We start from the raw sequence: 16,150 nt of genomic DNA on the forward strand, positions 1-16,150 counted from the left end.
CCAACTATTTACCATCACATAGCAATACTTTTAAAGAGAACCTACGTAGCTCCGTTTAATTGTCCATTAGTCAACGAAACGACCAATTACGCGTCCATTAGTGTGGAAACACTCGGGATTGTAAACTACTCTCAAACGCTGATTGGCAACAAGCGTTTTAAAAAAATTACCCCTTTTTGGTGTTAGAGCAAGATCCCGAAATCGTTGATTGTTTAAATTGGCCCTCAGCACAAGCTAGCAAATATTAATTGTACGTTAACAGGGCTCTCTCCATAACTTACTCCACAAAATCGTAGTTCCGATTTCATTTGAATATAAAGCAACCAAAGTCCATGAAATTTTGCAGATATATTCTAGAAACTAATATCTGTGCCTGTAGATTTTAGGTTTTCTCAAAATATGTAGTTTTAAAATTACAGGTGCTCAAAGATTTGTATGTGAATTTTTAAGACCGCGTAACTTTGAAACCGAATATTTTATCAGAAATTTGGAAAACCATAGGACGGACGGACGAGTGACGGAGAGACCCCTCTTAAAAGTACAAACTAAAACTATTCTATTTCACTCATTTCGTTTCTTAGTCAGTAAATAATGTCCGGCGACACTGGGATCTTGAACTATTAAAATTGCAATGTAGGAAAGAAAAATGGAGCGTTCGCCACACATGCGTAGGTATGAACTAACACAGAAGAACTTTTCTTCTTTATTTAGAAATCTGTAGGTATTGTCTTACAATAAGAAAAAGAAAAAATCATAAAGTTAAGTACAAAATTTAAATGCAATTTTATTAGTCACTTTACTGAATATATAAATAATATTTATTTAAAAGCAATTCAAAATTATTTTATTATAAATGATATTTTACCTTACATTATTTTCTTGAATACAAAATTATACACGTATAAACGTTCCTTTTCGAGGTGTAATAATACCACGTATGTGCACATCTAGGCGTGAAACTCTCTAATAGCAATTTGGACGGTAAATAGGATGTCGCTTGGAACCTACTTTACAAGAATTCCAATAATTAAATAAGAAGCAGCTCCTGAGTTACTTTCTAAGATGTTTCCCATAATGCAGTAAAGATACGACGCTAACTTTTATGCTTATACTCATAAGAATACAGGTGACTACTTAGAATCTGTTAGAATGCATAACTAGCACTTTACGATCATGTAAAAGCTTGACGAAGTTAAATATCTCTTCTTTATCAGTAATATTCTAGTATTTTTAACCCCCGACCCAAAAAGAGGGGTGTTATAAGTTTGACGTGTGTATCTGTGTATCTGTCTGTGGCATCGTAGCTCCTAAACTAATGAACCGATTTTAATTTAGTTTTTTTTGTTTGAAAGGTGGCTTAATCGAAAGTGTTCTTAGTTATAATCCAAAAAAATCGGTTGAGCCGTTTCAAAGTTATCAGCTCTTTTCTAGTTCTTACTGTAATCTTCACTTGTCGGGGGTGTTATAAATTTTTAATTTAAACTTGTATCTATAGTAATTCATACAAGTAATGTTAATAAAAATTAAATTAAAAATTTAAAAAACCCCCGACACATAAACCTCTAAAAAGTAAAAAAATAATAGGTAAATATGTATGGGCCCTTTAAGAATAGTATAAATAGTAAAGTTTTATCCAAGCGCTCGTTGCGCCAGGGGACCGCTACCTATGATAAACTATGAAAGTCATCTGTTGTAGAAAGAATAGTCTTTAGCGGTCCCCCGACGCAACGAGCGCTTGGATAAAACTTTACTATTTATACTATTCTTAAAGGGCCCATACATATTTACCTATTATTTTTTTACTTTTTAGAGGTTTATGTGTCGGGGGTTTTTTAAATTTTTAATTTAATTTTTATTTCACGCTTTTTAAACTTTATTCATAAATTACCGTTTATTTGTGCCATTCTAAAACCTAATTTCTATCACACTAATATTATAAAGGCGAAAGTTTGTATGTGTGTGTGTGTGTATGTTTGTTACTCCTTCACGCAAAAACCACTGGACGGATTTGGCTGAAATTCAGAATGGAGATAGATAATATCCTGGATTAGCACATAGGCTACTTTTTATCCCGGAAAATCAAAGAGTTCCCACGGGATTTCAAAAAACCTAAATTCACGCGGGCGAAGTCGCGGGCATCGGCTAGTAATAATATAAATCTAATAAGGCAGCTAATATCTCTTCAAAAGTAACATCAATGTTATGTTAATTATACGTTCCATGAAATATTTTTGACCGAACATCACTAAATCAAGAATTATCTGAATGACTCACATAGTTTAACACGACCAAAACGAAATATCTGTTTCTAACATGTCGTTGCTTTAAAAATGTGCCCATTTTACGTAGTCATATAATAGTTCGCTTTTCAAGATATACCTACGATTAAATTGAAATCGACTTTCACCCGATAAAATAAGGAATAAAGTGGCTTGTATTTCATTTTGTTTGTTATTGCATGTCAAATTTTTATTTGACATAACTTTCAAAAACCGGTCAAGTGCGAGTCTGCCTCACACATGAAGAGTTCCGTACAAGTTTTTTTTTTTATGTAATGACAATTCAGTTGTCGGATTTTTCTCTTTACTTGGGCCACAGGAGTAGAGTGCTTGGGCTATAAGATATTGCTACCTGCCTTTCATGATTCTACGTAAACGGGAAGTACCCAATTTATAAGTTTTGATTCTCTTGAAAGATGACACACAGACAGACAACGAAGTGGTGAAGGAAAACACCGTCAGGAAACCTGCATGCTTGAGAGTTGGCCATAATGCTCCCTCAAAGGTGCATGAGGTGTGCCAATACGTGCTTGGTCAGTGTGGTAGCTTCTCATTCTGAGAGGAGACTTGTGCTCAGTAGTGAGCCGGCGATGGGTTGATCCTGATGATGATGAATTTTAAACGTATTTTGTCAAAGTAAATAAGCTGAGTTCAAGCAGATAAAATAAAAAGAAGGTGCGCCTAATGCATCATCCAAACCTGCGCGACAAAGCGACTACGATGCGGGAACCTCAGCCGCGCGGAGGGTCATCGCCTCCTACGATATTTAATGGTGCCATGCACACCTACGCGACTACAACAGTCGAGGCTACCTACAACATCTTTTTTTTTCTACAGATACCTACTGAACCCTAAAAATAGTTTGACTATGGTTTGGGTTTGGGTTGATTGTTCGTGGCCTTTGGTTGACTGTTGGATATTATAATTGAATTAATGTTTTCTCGTTTAACTGTGATTATAATATTTTATAAATTAGAAACTCCGCGCCTACGATCCAAAGTATCGGAGTTTTCCAAAACATTATTTTCAAATAAATAATTATGTATCTAGGCAACGTCCATCTTGACAACTTGACATTTGCCAATTGACATAATATTATGAACCTCTGTTACAATAGTAAAAGATCCCAGGGCCACCAGCCGTCACGTATTTTCTGACGAACGAAATGTGGACGATTGAGTAGTGTTAGTATGTACTAAGAACGCATGCCTACAGACCTGCTAGCTTGCTTAGACGGCCAATTTTCAGTTATCAGGTAATCAAGGTACATAAAAACATTACTTACTTCACGTAAATTCTCCAATTTTTTAATTTTTAGCAGTTTTTTTTTTAATATTAATAATTAATTGACACAAGTAAACTATAAGAGAGTGAGAGAGAAGTCAATATATCCTAATACATGTCTTACTCAGTCTCATGCGCGTAGATAATGATGCCCTCGCGTTCAAACCCACAGAGGCATTAAAATTGAATTTAGGGGATGATTGGCCCTCTGGATCGGTCTGTCTTCTTGTAAAAGGTTTTAAAATAGTTGTCTGGTGGACATATATAAAAATGGAGCATCAGAATTTACGTGCAGTTAAGTAATTACTTATTTTGACGCGGGAAGTGTCTGGGAGTATTGGCGACATATTTTTAAGGATATTGCCTAAAATATACGTAAAAATCAGTTTGGCGAATTTACGTGAGGTAAGTAATGTTTTTATGTACCTTGATTATCAGATACCTGAAAATTGGCCGTCTAAGCAAGCTAGCACGTAGGCTAGGCATGCTTTCTTAGTACTTACTAACACTACTCAATCGTACATATTTCCTGTGTCAGAAAATACGTAACCTCTGGTGGTCCTGGGATAAAAGTAATAAGAAAACCAGAAAAGAGCTGATAACTTCCAAACGGCTGAACCAATTTTTTTGGATTATAGCTAAGAACACTCTCGATCAAGCCACCTTTCAAACAAAAAAAACTAAATTAAAATCGGTTCATTCGTTTAGGCGCTACGAGGCCACAGACAGATACACAGATACACAGATACACAGATACACAGATACACACGTCAAACTTATAACACCCCTCTTTTTGGGTCGGGGGTTAAAAAATCACACTGCGCTTTAATCTGCTTTTGTTTAACTACCCATTCGAACTCGAGGCTAATCAGCAAGATAGAAAATAACAGGGGTTACTTGCATTATTTCTTACAAAATAATCTAACGATATGTTCTCAGAATTTAAACTTATAACAACAATATTGCAAGCATCAATTTAAAGAAAACATAATTTGTAGTTCTAGCATGAGAACGATGCAAGTTGCGAAAACATTTTGTCGATGGCGCCATGTTGTTCCCAACTCCCCTCGACCATTTGTTTTGGTCGTGCATACAGTTTGACATTGTTTTCGTCGTGGTTTTCATGCTGACACTCGTACGTACAACAACAGCATTAGAATAAAGTGCATTGATTCCACTCTTGTTTATTTAAACTCAATTTGGAACTTAAATACCTACTTTTAGTTGATATAATGTACTATAATCCTACTTGGAACATCTTTATAACATTTAATTGCATTTTTATTGCGTTAAATTATTTCTCCTCGAATTGCTTGTATTGGCTTATTTATCGGCTTTATTTACTTCGAATGACTTTATCTTTACATAAAAATACAAAAGACATATTGCTATGTCTGTTAAAATCAAAACCGGTCAAGGACGAGTCGAACTTGTACACGAAGAGTTACGTACAAGAAATACTTACACTTTTTATTTTTTTTGTGATATAACTTCAAATACATGGTTTTCCAATTTTTCCTTGCGCTTGTGCTATAAGCATAACGACCTGCCGAATTTCATGATTCTAGGTCTACGGGAAGTACTCTAAGTCTATAGGTTTTGATTCCCTCGACGGGTATGACAGACAGACTACGAAGTGATCCTATAAGGGTTTCTTTTTTTTCTGGAGATACGGAACCCTAACAAAATATGAACGCTACTTAAGAAAATGGTAACATTATCAAATACCGAAAGTCCTAAATTACTTCGCGTATGTTGGAGATTTCGCAACTTCTCACTTTGCGTAACATGTCAGCATTACTGTTAAAGTTCCGAGTTATATACGGTCATTCGCAGCTTTACCACCTAAGTTTTATCCCCTCGTAATATATTTAGGTCACCGCAGGGACTGTGACATATTAAAGGGTATATATTATTTTCGAAATAACCCCTATAATTACTTTATTATAATAATGTAAGCGCTGAACGATATTATGAAAATTAAAGCGCTTACGTTAATTATTTTCACTATCTTTCATTATTCGGTTTTATAACTAGGTCCTTTCGTTAAGTATGTGAAAAATTGCTAATGATACCTTCTATGGAGAAATATTACATTTTTCATTAAAAATAGAAAATTTAAGCAGTAGTTTCGACTTCGTTATATGGATACCGTAGCCATGCTACATGTCTACGATGTGCTTCGTAGCTCTGCGACTACGATGTGCTTCGTAGCTATGTTACATGGCTACGAAGCACGTCATCTTATCATGTATAGCCACGACGATATGCTACGCTGATAAATATAATTCTTCGCAAAAATAATTCAAGCGGACATAACAATAAATGTAGGACCAGACGATCGCCCAACTTAAAAATATTTTTGTAAACAGAGATCTGTTAGTTTTACACGCTCAATTTAAGTCATTTATTCTTTAGGATTATTTAAACCTAACTGAAGCCATTAATAACAAATCTTTTATAGTTCATACTGTACAAAGGCATCATGCATAGGTGATAGCTTGCACAACAAACGCATGAATATAATATAATATTATAATACTCTAACAGACTTGCAATGTTAATTGCATTTCGGATGCAATCATTAGAGAGTCCTTTGAAACGTCGGTAGGCGCCGCGCGTACGTAACAAGGTTAAAGTCGGCCATATTGCTAGTCATATGCCGTAGAACCTTCCAAATGCACATCAGGTAGTTGGAATATATCAGGCTTCTATAGACAGGGTTTAAACTGCTCTGTTTACTTACATTAATATTACTATTACATTTTTATATTACTAAGGTACTAAGTATTATTTGATTGACACCCAACGCAAAGGTGGGTGTTATAAGTTTGTCTGTTTGTCTGTGTGAACTATTTTCAGTTTATTTATTTTATAAAAGTTCATGTTTGGCTAAGTTATATGGTGTTTTTCAATACCTAATGTACAATACCTTTCTACAAATGACTACATAACGCCTAGTCCCGTTAGCTTGAGAATCATGATTATCAGATTTATTAAAACATTGTTGGAACTGTGCATTTTAACCGATTGTAAGATTTAAGAGATAGTCAGCCAATCAGTAATTGCGGTTGTCACTACCTCAAACTATACTCAGTAGGCCTGCTGGTTCAATGCATTGTTTCAAAAATTTCAAGTCGACGACGCATTTACGGCTCGTGAAAAAATACGTAATACAGAGTGACGAGATTTGAAACGTGCACTTAGGCTGAACAATTTCGTCTCGCCTTTCAACTCTAGTGGCTGGCCGGGTGCTCGAAGCGAGCTCCGCGATGATAGGGCACAATCCCTCCATGACCGCAATCGTCAGCTACTTTTTGCTCCCTTTGTCATGTTCTTTACACCTAACACAGGTGACAAAATGTAAGAAAAAAACCAGCATCAGTTTAAAAGTACTTTTTTAAATAAAACTAACGGACGGACGGACGGACAGACTGACAGACAGACAACAAAGTGATCCTATAACGGTTCCGTTTTTCCTTTTGAGGTACGGAACCCTAAAAATAGCCTTATTTGCCTGTTTTAATTATTTTTTTTCGGTGTAATTACGAATATGACCCATACGATAATCAAAATATTATTAACAGTTTCATAGATGAAACCGTTTTATGATAGAAAATGCGATTTAAAAGTGTCATTTTCATTATTTATATTAATTATTAAGTATTTGATTATTATTTTACCAAATCATAGACATTAGATTTCGTCTTACTGACCAAATATAGTTGCATCTAGATTCCTCCGACTGCTACTACTCGTAAATCATTACTCTTCCTGTCAAATGTGGAGCTCTAATAAAAAATTTCTTTCAACAATTTTGACGTAGTATGCAGAACATGAGCAAAGAGAATTTCCAAGCAAAGCCTTAAATCGTCTATCGCACGGAGCCGCAATGGCGACGATACCTTTTGGCGCGGGCCGGCGCGACCACTACGTGCGCCTAGCAATATTGGTCCTCTCTGACACACGGATATCGAGATCTTAATATTTTAGACCTCATCATTTATTTAACACATAGCACATATAAGTAGTTCCAAAACTTACAGAGGTTGAGATCACAATGTGCTAGAATAGCGAGCTCGCACTAGAAAGCTCGCAGAATTGGAAAACACCCCACTAGATGAACAGACGACATCAAACGAGTCACAAGGAGCCGCTGAATTCAGGCGGCGCAAGACCGTGGCGTGTGGAAGTCCCTACAAGAAACCTATGTCCAGCACTGGACGTCTATGAGCAGCGGTGTAGTTATCTCTTTTACTTTGGCGGAGGCACGCGGCAAGCTGCTCTAAAGCGCGTTTCACGTGATTTGTTTGCAGTATTTAAAAGGAGATAAAACCGAGTTTAAACTATACTCTACTCCACTCTATATCAGTATGAATCGGCCCTTTTGTTTTAGAATAATACCAGTTGTTCCCTTGACTAGGTCCGCGCGGAATACGTAGGTTTTTTTTACAAATCCCTTCTTTGATTTCACGAGATACGATATAGCTTTTGTGTTAATTTATAGTATTTTTATTTTCCTTTCAGGAAAATCTGTTTCGTTGCAAAAATTGTAGCATGAAGTAGTAACAAACATCCATACATCCACATCATATTAGAAAGATTTTTACTGTAAATTAGATAGATTAGAAATCGTTGGCCATGATATTCTGTTGACAAATTGAATACATATATAGATTGAGTTCTATTCTGACAATTCAATAAGATTCGAGAATTCAATTAATTTGAAATAACAGATCGAGACTGCAGTATGTGGTCGGTGTGAAGGCGAGGTTACATAAATTCAATTTGAGCACCTCAGAGAGCTCTGCAAATTGCCTCGTCGACCAGCAAGCAGAGTTACCCTTTGATGCCGATCACCGCCATTCCGTCACCCGAACGTTTCGTGAAGCCATTCTAAATAACATTATTTTGTATTTGATCGTAAAATATCGCTTCATTTTGAATAGTAGGCGCGAAAGCACGTGGCGAATAATTTGGGCCGGTCACAAAGCTTAAATTAGGTTATGACTGGGCTTATAGACCACTCATTAATTACCTATTAATTTATCGGTTTACTCTTAGTCACATTTTCAATGTTGCCTCAATGATAGTAATAAAGTATGAAAGCGTCAAGTTTGAACTATCGTGCTATTTTGTTGATCACTTTTAAACACACAAAAAAGTAATGGCTGTTATGAGTATGGCATCTTATTAAATGGAATGTTTTAAGTTACGTATAGTATATAAGATGCTTCTCTCTCTTCTTTTTCTACATAATGGTAGGGGTTCAAATTCATTGACCTCCCAAATCCTGCCCTTTGGAAAACTACACACACTATGCAAAGAACTCTTTGGCTTAGTGCTTTTAACCCACACCACGATAGTCCGCGAACGCTGCGAAACTAAAAATAGTATGGATAATGGCGAAAATGTTGTAGATGCTAATCAATAACAGATTGGAGGGACGCGTTGCGTAGACGCGTAGTCAGTTCGTCTACAGTAGGTACTATTTCGCGGTATTCGCAGGCTTTTACGGGCTTAGGTACTAGTATAGAGCGAGTATAAAAAAAGCTAACGATAATAGTAATATAGTGGCTCACGTCTATCACAAAAATTAATAAAGTAGTCTTTGAAATAAAACAAATTTTTAATATAACAATTTTAATAAATAAAACTCTAAACAAAAAACAATTGTAAGGGCAATGTTTTACAAATTAAATTAAAAAAATATTTAAATAATGTTAATAAGTATAAGTGTGTGATTGCACTGCGAAACTTCACCGTGCCATTATTTTCACGTAGAATTGTGTGACGTATGGAAATTGTATGAAACCGCACGCATCGAAACTTCGCAGTGTGAATTATTCGCTAATAAACGCTAATAATAACTTTATTTAGCGTATAATTTACAAAAGAATATTTTCTGGAGTTTCTAGGAAACTATTCTATGATAATTATTTATTGTTAATACAAGTACAAACTTTGAAGGGCGTAATTGGCAACAATCATTGTACTAACCAAATATATTAGATTATATTTTCATTACATGAATTTCAAACCGTCTGACGGCTAATCTATCGGTACTATGCTATAGTGATGTATAGTGAAAATATGTTAACTCGCAGTGTCGGCAGGAGCATACATAATCCTCATGGTGTTGGTATAGCCAGATCCTGCCTTCCAGCCGGATATAACTACTAAAGGATCGCCGATCCTTACGAAACCCTGCTCCATGGCCCAAAATATACAGAAGTTCACGCGGCTATTGAGATCCATGTGCCAGTCTGTAGCTGGTTCGGCTGATGAAGAGGAGAAAACAATTAGTGACATCATTAATCTATATTATTCTGCCAATCCGCATTTAGTCAGCGTAGGAGATCAGGTCAAATTCTTCTTCATTCTGAGAAGAGACCCGTGCGTAGTGAGCGTACGATGGGTCGATGATAAGGATGATGAATAAGTATTATAAATGTGAAAATGTGTTTGTCTGTCTGTCTGTTATTTTTTCAAGGACCATCCATTTAACCAATTTTGACAAATATTATACAGAAATAGCTTGTACCCCGGAGACAGATAAGGTAACTGTATATCCTGGAAGATCAAAGAGCTTCCACGAGATTTTTCTAAAAACCTAAATCCTCGTGGACGAATCGCTGTCGTTATCTAGTCTTTTATCCGTACTTGCTAATACGACATATTATAAAATATGCGACGGTACTGTGTATGTCTATCTGTCTGTAATCTTTTCATGGGCTATCCGCTTACTTGATTCTGAGGAAAGGTACAAAAATAGCATCAGTCATTTAGTTTCACTCATTTTGTGCGTGTATTCGGACAGGTACCGCAACCGTCTATATGTTTAATGGAAAATATAGCGATCTTAACGGTAACGGTAAGTAGGTGGCTCAGGAAGGCGAAAGATCAGCAGTGGATGCAAACAAGCTGATTGATCGACAGATTAAATTAAACATACCTTCATAAATTAATGGGATCACTCCTCTCCACAAATGCAACTGTTTGGCAATAGCCGCATATCTGGTGACAGCGATGATGGGGCAGCGTGGTTTGTACTTGGACAGCACTTGGGCAGATTTCCCCGATGTGGTTACAGCGATTATTGCGGCCGCTATGCACCGCTGTGCAGCCATCACAGCTGCTATTGCAGTGCCAGTGGTTTGGTCACACGGCAAAAGTGTCTATAATAACAATAATAATTAAAGGCTTTTTTTTTAACTAAAAAAAAGTGTCTATATTAACTATTTAAACAATATTATTGAAGTAAATTAGCTTAATCGTCAGATCTTCCATCCTCACGGCTTATGTGGGCATAACAATGGGGCATTACCCTGCAGCGTTATGGAGAGGTTGGAATAAGAATCCCTAGTGCAGTGAGCGCTGTATACGTGATACCGATAACCGAAGCGGCGGCCATGGTTAGTTACGACCCTACCGGCAAAGCTGTGCTGTTTAGCGATTTAGCGTTCCGGTACGATGCCGTGTAGAATGCCTCGTAAGTATGACCTTACTAAAAAACTGATTTACCCCTTCCAAGTTAGGTTGTTTTACTATTACTATTTTAGCATCATTTAGCATCATCACATCAGAAGCTAAATGAAATTGTATATGTATGGCAAATATAATTTTAAATTTCTCCCAAAGAAATAGAAATGTAGATAACGTTATTAGGCCGCATTTCTAACTAATAAAAGTTTCAATGCTAGGTATTAAATTAAAACGATCATACTCCTGACTCACATCTCTTGCTATGCTTTCTCGCACATCCAGGCAATACAGTCTTTATAAGCACCATAGCCATACCTTATCGACGAGATCTAAAAACAGTTGTTTAGTCCAAATGCATGCTTCTGCTTCCTTGCACGCACTGGCCATGCACTGAACTGTTTTCACAGGATACAGGCCGATTGCTGTCTCAGCGGAGAGCACTAAGGCGTCTGCTCCATCGATGACGCAGTTTGCTATGTCGAGCAGTTCCGATCTCAATGGAATTTCACTGTAGCGCATACTGCTTAGCAGATGTGCGCTTACGCAAACTGCTACATTTGCCTGGAAGTTTTGTTACTTAAACAAGTTAAAATTAAGATATAACTTTATTCTTTATTGAAGAAAACTACTACCCAAAATTTGCTATCGGAATTTGATGCTTAACTAGTTCATTAGAAGTAGTTGCATTAGAAGGTAAATGCGAACATAATTGAAAAACTCATGATCAATTGACAAGATCTAAAGGGACTCCGTGAAAACCCAAGAAGTTATCCAGACCAAATACGAAACACGATAATAGAGAAAAGTTGCGTAAGACTGATATTGTGGCCTTCAAAAAATCAATAATTGCTTTCTAAGTAACTAGGTACCTAATATCATTTTTAATGCCATTTGAACAAATAATAAAATGAACACCAGGATAGGAGATTTTAAAATACAAGTTTAAATTCATAAAGGAGTTAAAAATGAATTTAATTTACTTTATTAGCTCTTGCGATCATATTCTTCTGAGCTATCACTAGTTTCTTCGGAGTTATATCCGATCCTAGCTCCTGTCTAGTAACCATTATGCCATCGGTAACCTGTAAAGATGAAAAGACAAGAATCTATTACTATGAATAGAAGAAAATTTTAGCGTATCATGGATAATATACATTATAATTCTTATAGATTGTAATTTGTATTTAAATGAGTTGAAATTGAAATTTATTTAAGTATTTGCTGAATATGGGTGGCTTATAAAGGTCTTATAATCTAAATAGTCCCTGCATATTTACTGAAACTTCAGCAGGCAAATATTCATAATATACTCTACAGGTAATTTGTACTAAGTATAACAAATAATGTAGGGTATGTTATTCAATGTCGATTATTATAATATTCTTTACATAATAATACTATCAAATTTTATTTTATAAAATTACAACTAATAAACAAAAAAAAGAATTATATAAAAGCGGACTTATACATTATTATTAAAACAGAAACATTATCTGCGTGACCCTAGCCCGCCCATAGCTATAATAAGCGGAAACTAAAATAAAACATTTAATTAGTAATTTTTCAGATTATAGTAGCTAAGCATACGGAAGCTGATTTACCTTATATTATGTAGTTTTGTTAATATTTCGTTAGAATAATTTGGATGGGTGGATGATGCAATTAAACGATGTTAGTGTTCTACCAACAAACCCCCACAAATTGCATAGTACACTACGTAACACTTACCGACATAATGTCATCGAAGTTTCGAAAACCTTCAATAGTTTGGATGTTAGCGACAATAGCTATTTTCTTTCCCTTCTCTCCCAGTAAGTACCTGAGCTCAGTAATACCATTACTCGAGTTTACAAAAGACGCGACAAGAATGTCCAACTGAAAAGAATGGACGCTTTATTTCATTAACTAATTTTTGTCTCTTTATGGACTTCTCTGCAATTACGAAATGTCTTGTTAAGAGATTTTGCGGACTTTACTGAATAAGCTATTACTTTTGTTAATATAATTAATGCTAGACGTTCGTCAAAAAAAAAATATATTAATGACTGAGATCAATACCTATACATAATGTTTTTAATATAATATTAATTAAACATTAATCTATACTAGGTAAAATAGACTGATATGTTATTATCATCGTATATAGCTCAGACACTTGGGTCTCGAAACTTGAAATTTTACATGTGCGAAGCCATGGCAAACAGCTAGTAATATAATTATGTGTACCTAAATCTAACTTTGAGTTTCTACTTTATTAATACAACAATAGGTATGCATTTTTCTGGGTTACGGGATTTGGTCACAGTTTGAATAGGTACTAGTAGGTATTTGAGTTTAATCTTTACTGTCACAGTTCGGAATAAATAGGAAAAGACTATAGATTATTATTATTTGGATAAATTATGTTCCCAAACTGAAAGATAATTAATTAATGCCTTAATAAATTAGTCCAGTAGTTTTGGTGTGATTTCGCTCATATACAAAATAGATAAGTACATTTATTAACCCCCGACCCAAAAAGAGGGGTGTTATAAGTTTGACGTGTGTATCTGTGTGTCTGTGTATCTGTGTATCTGTGTATCTGTGTATCTGTGTATCTGTGTATCTGTGTATCTGTGTATCTGTGTATCTGTGTATCTGTGTATCTGTGTATCTGTGTATCTGTGTATCTGTGTATCTGTCTGTGGCATCGTAGCCCCTAAACGAAAGAACCGATTTTAATTTACTTTTTTTTGTTTGAAAGGTGGCTTGATCGAGAGTGTTCTTAGCTATAATCCAAAAAAATTGGTTCAGCCGTTTAAAAGTTATCAGCTATTTTCTAGTTTTCTTGTAGAAAAGAAGGTTAGATAACCCTTAGGTTCATAATATTCAAGTGTCAATTGACAAATGTCAAGCTGTCAAGATGGACGTTGCCTAGATATACATAATTATTTATTTGAAAATGATTTGTCGGGGGTGTTGAAAATTTTTAATTTACACTTGTTTTACTACAAAGAACACAAAAAAACTTCGGTACGCACTTGGTTACGGACGGCCATATCGATATACATTTTATCAGTTTCCGTATAATTTGGCATATCAATAGTGACATTCGGTACAAAAACATCCTTATACGACCCCAGAATCCCACCTCGCTCGATTAAACAAGTTAAAGTTGTCGAAGATATCATTTCGACTTTTAGTTCGATAGTCGCATTATCTATTAGTATATAATCTCCTTTTCTAATTTGTTTGGCGAAGTGCATATAGTCGACATAGACCGCATAAGTTGAACACCTGTGCTTATATGTTTCATCTGTTGTTAGCCGGATAGCTTCTCCCACTACAAGTTCTACTGTTTCGCCATAAACCTGTAATTTTGCATTTGTTTCAGTTTTGCTTATTATTATTTTAGTGCTACCTGTTTGAACTCAATCTTTTTAAATCTTAAGCAAGACCCTTTCTTACAGCAAAAGCACAGAAAATAGAAATGGGTAGGGTACGCTTTCCAAGAAAAAATCACCAAGAGGGGCAAACGAAAGTGTAGCAGGCCCCATTCAACTTGGAAGCAGTAGGTTTTTCAGGAAGATAGGTTGGTTGAAAAACAATAGTCTCTGCCCTAGACACTACTACTAATCTTTTTTAAAAAAAATCCTTGCGACTTGGTACTATCCAACCTCCTTCCTAGAACTTCTCCTTTCAGCAAAGGTTGCCTGGTAGAGATTGCTCCAAGCAATAAGGCCGCCTTTGCACACAATTGTTTTTTTCTGTTTTCTTCTTACTGTGTTGTTATCCTTTACATGTGTTTTTGTGTGCAATAAAGTATTTCTATCTATCTATCTATCTACGAGATCTCTTCTCTGCAAATGCGGGAACTTTTTAAAAAACGGAAACCATGTACATACGTCAGAAATGGAACCAGTCCTTATCTTCTTTCCGGGAAGGCTTGCAGCGATAGCCAGAGGAAAAATTTTACCAATATTGGCACTGTAGTTCTTCGCTGCCTGTCGAAGTAACTTTATAGTTTCTTCATGCTCCTCTAAGGTTCCGAACGATAGATTAAGTAGAGCAATATTCATGCCAGCCGCTAGCATTTTCTCTATAACTTCAGCATCGTACGTTGATTTCCCTTAAATATAAACCTGTGACTCAAATGTCAAAACATATGTATAAAATATATTAATAGTGAAATATATTTATAGCTATCCTATTCGTAAATTGCTTTGTATGTTTCATATTTTAGTCCTTGTTTTCAAAAGCGGCATTTTGAAGCTTTTTAAAGGCGACAGGGACCCGAACCCGAAACGCAACAGCACCAAACCCAAAACTAGTGCTCGAGGGCCCGCTGCTGTTTCCTAAGGGACGTGGCCTAAGAGTTATCGCAATGTCGCCACAGCACTGGTCCTCTACAATCGGATTGGTCGCAATTTACTGATTGATGAGTAAGAAGATAGGTAATTTATTTGAAACATTTTTGTTACCCATTGTCGCCATGATTCCAGTGAGACGTTGGCAGGCTGCCGGTGACTTGATGTCAAGATGTAGCACGTGGTCTAATGGAGTGTGCGCATGAACCGCTGCCAGTTGCTGTCCAGGTAGATCCATTGCATCAAACTTGAAAAACATCAAAAAAAATATCGACCTTATCACTTCGAAAACTCAGAGGGACTTAAGAAAAACTAGGAAGTGAGTTAGAATGGAATCACCTAATTTGAGTTACAGAATGGCTATTGGACATAGTATTAAAATCGATCTAGTTGAAAAGAGGCAATTGCCTCGTAAATACTTAATTCCAAAATATTAAAGTTTTATCGTGTAAGTACCCCCAAAAACGAGGCTCTACCTAGACCCTCTGATCTATTTTAATTTGATTCTTATCCAATAATGTAAAAATATCTTACTTCGTCAAGCTTCTTATCGTTTGGAGTTGGCCACACCATGATAAAAATAAACTAATAAGAAAACGTACACAAATAATTAATTAACCAAACAAATCCGTTGATAAAATTAAGACTAAACGATGATTGAACCATACAATATATTATTATTCACAATGCAAAACATTTTTTATAAAATTGTTCAATTTACAATACAAAATCAAATAAAATTGACACGGTACATCA

General features: G+C 35.7%; 1 protein-coding gene across 1 annotated transcript; it reads right to left on the minus strand.

The window, feature by feature from the left end:
* Positions 1–9,250: 9,250 nt before the first annotated feature.
* LOC123867898 (pyruvate kinase-like) lies at positions 9,251–16,129 on the minus strand. The gene is made up of 9 exons (XM_045910215.1): positions 15,929–16,129; positions 15,509–15,641; positions 14,933–15,156; positions 14,069–14,398; positions 12,777–12,923; positions 12,029–12,130; positions 11,364–11,609; positions 10,519–10,741; positions 9,251–9,844 (listed from the first exon to the last, which is right to left on the minus strand). The coding sequence occupies exons 1-9, from the start codon at positions 15,965–15,967 to the stop codon at positions 9,660–9,662; spliced, it is 1,629 nt and encodes a 542-aa protein (XP_045766171.1). The 5' UTR covers positions 15,968–16,129; the 3' UTR covers positions 9,251–9,659.
* Positions 16,130–16,150: the final 21 nt, after the last annotated feature.

Source organism: Maniola jurtina, chromosome 8 (assembly GCF_905333055.1).
Source record: "Maniola jurtina chromosome 8, ilManJurt1.1, whole genome shotgun sequence".
Taxonomy (NCBI): domain Eukaryota; kingdom Metazoa; phylum Arthropoda; class Insecta; order Lepidoptera; family Nymphalidae; genus Maniola; species Maniola jurtina.

What these genes read in the sequence shown, in the direction of transcription:
- LOC123867898 (XM_045910215.1), bottom strand. Translation starts at nt 15,967, where the DNA reads ATGGTGTGGCCAACTCCAAACGATAAGAAGCTTGACGAA. An exon ending in ACGATAAGAAGCTTGACGAA is followed by an intron (nt 15,642 to 15,928) that starts GTAAGATATTTT and finishes ATGTTTTTCAAG; the next exon opens with TTTGATGCAATGGATCTACC. An exon ending in TTTTAGATCTCGTCGATAAG is followed by an intron (nt 10,742 to 11,363) that starts GTATGGCTATGG and finishes TTGTTATTATAG; the next exon opens with ACACTTTTGCCGTGTGACCA.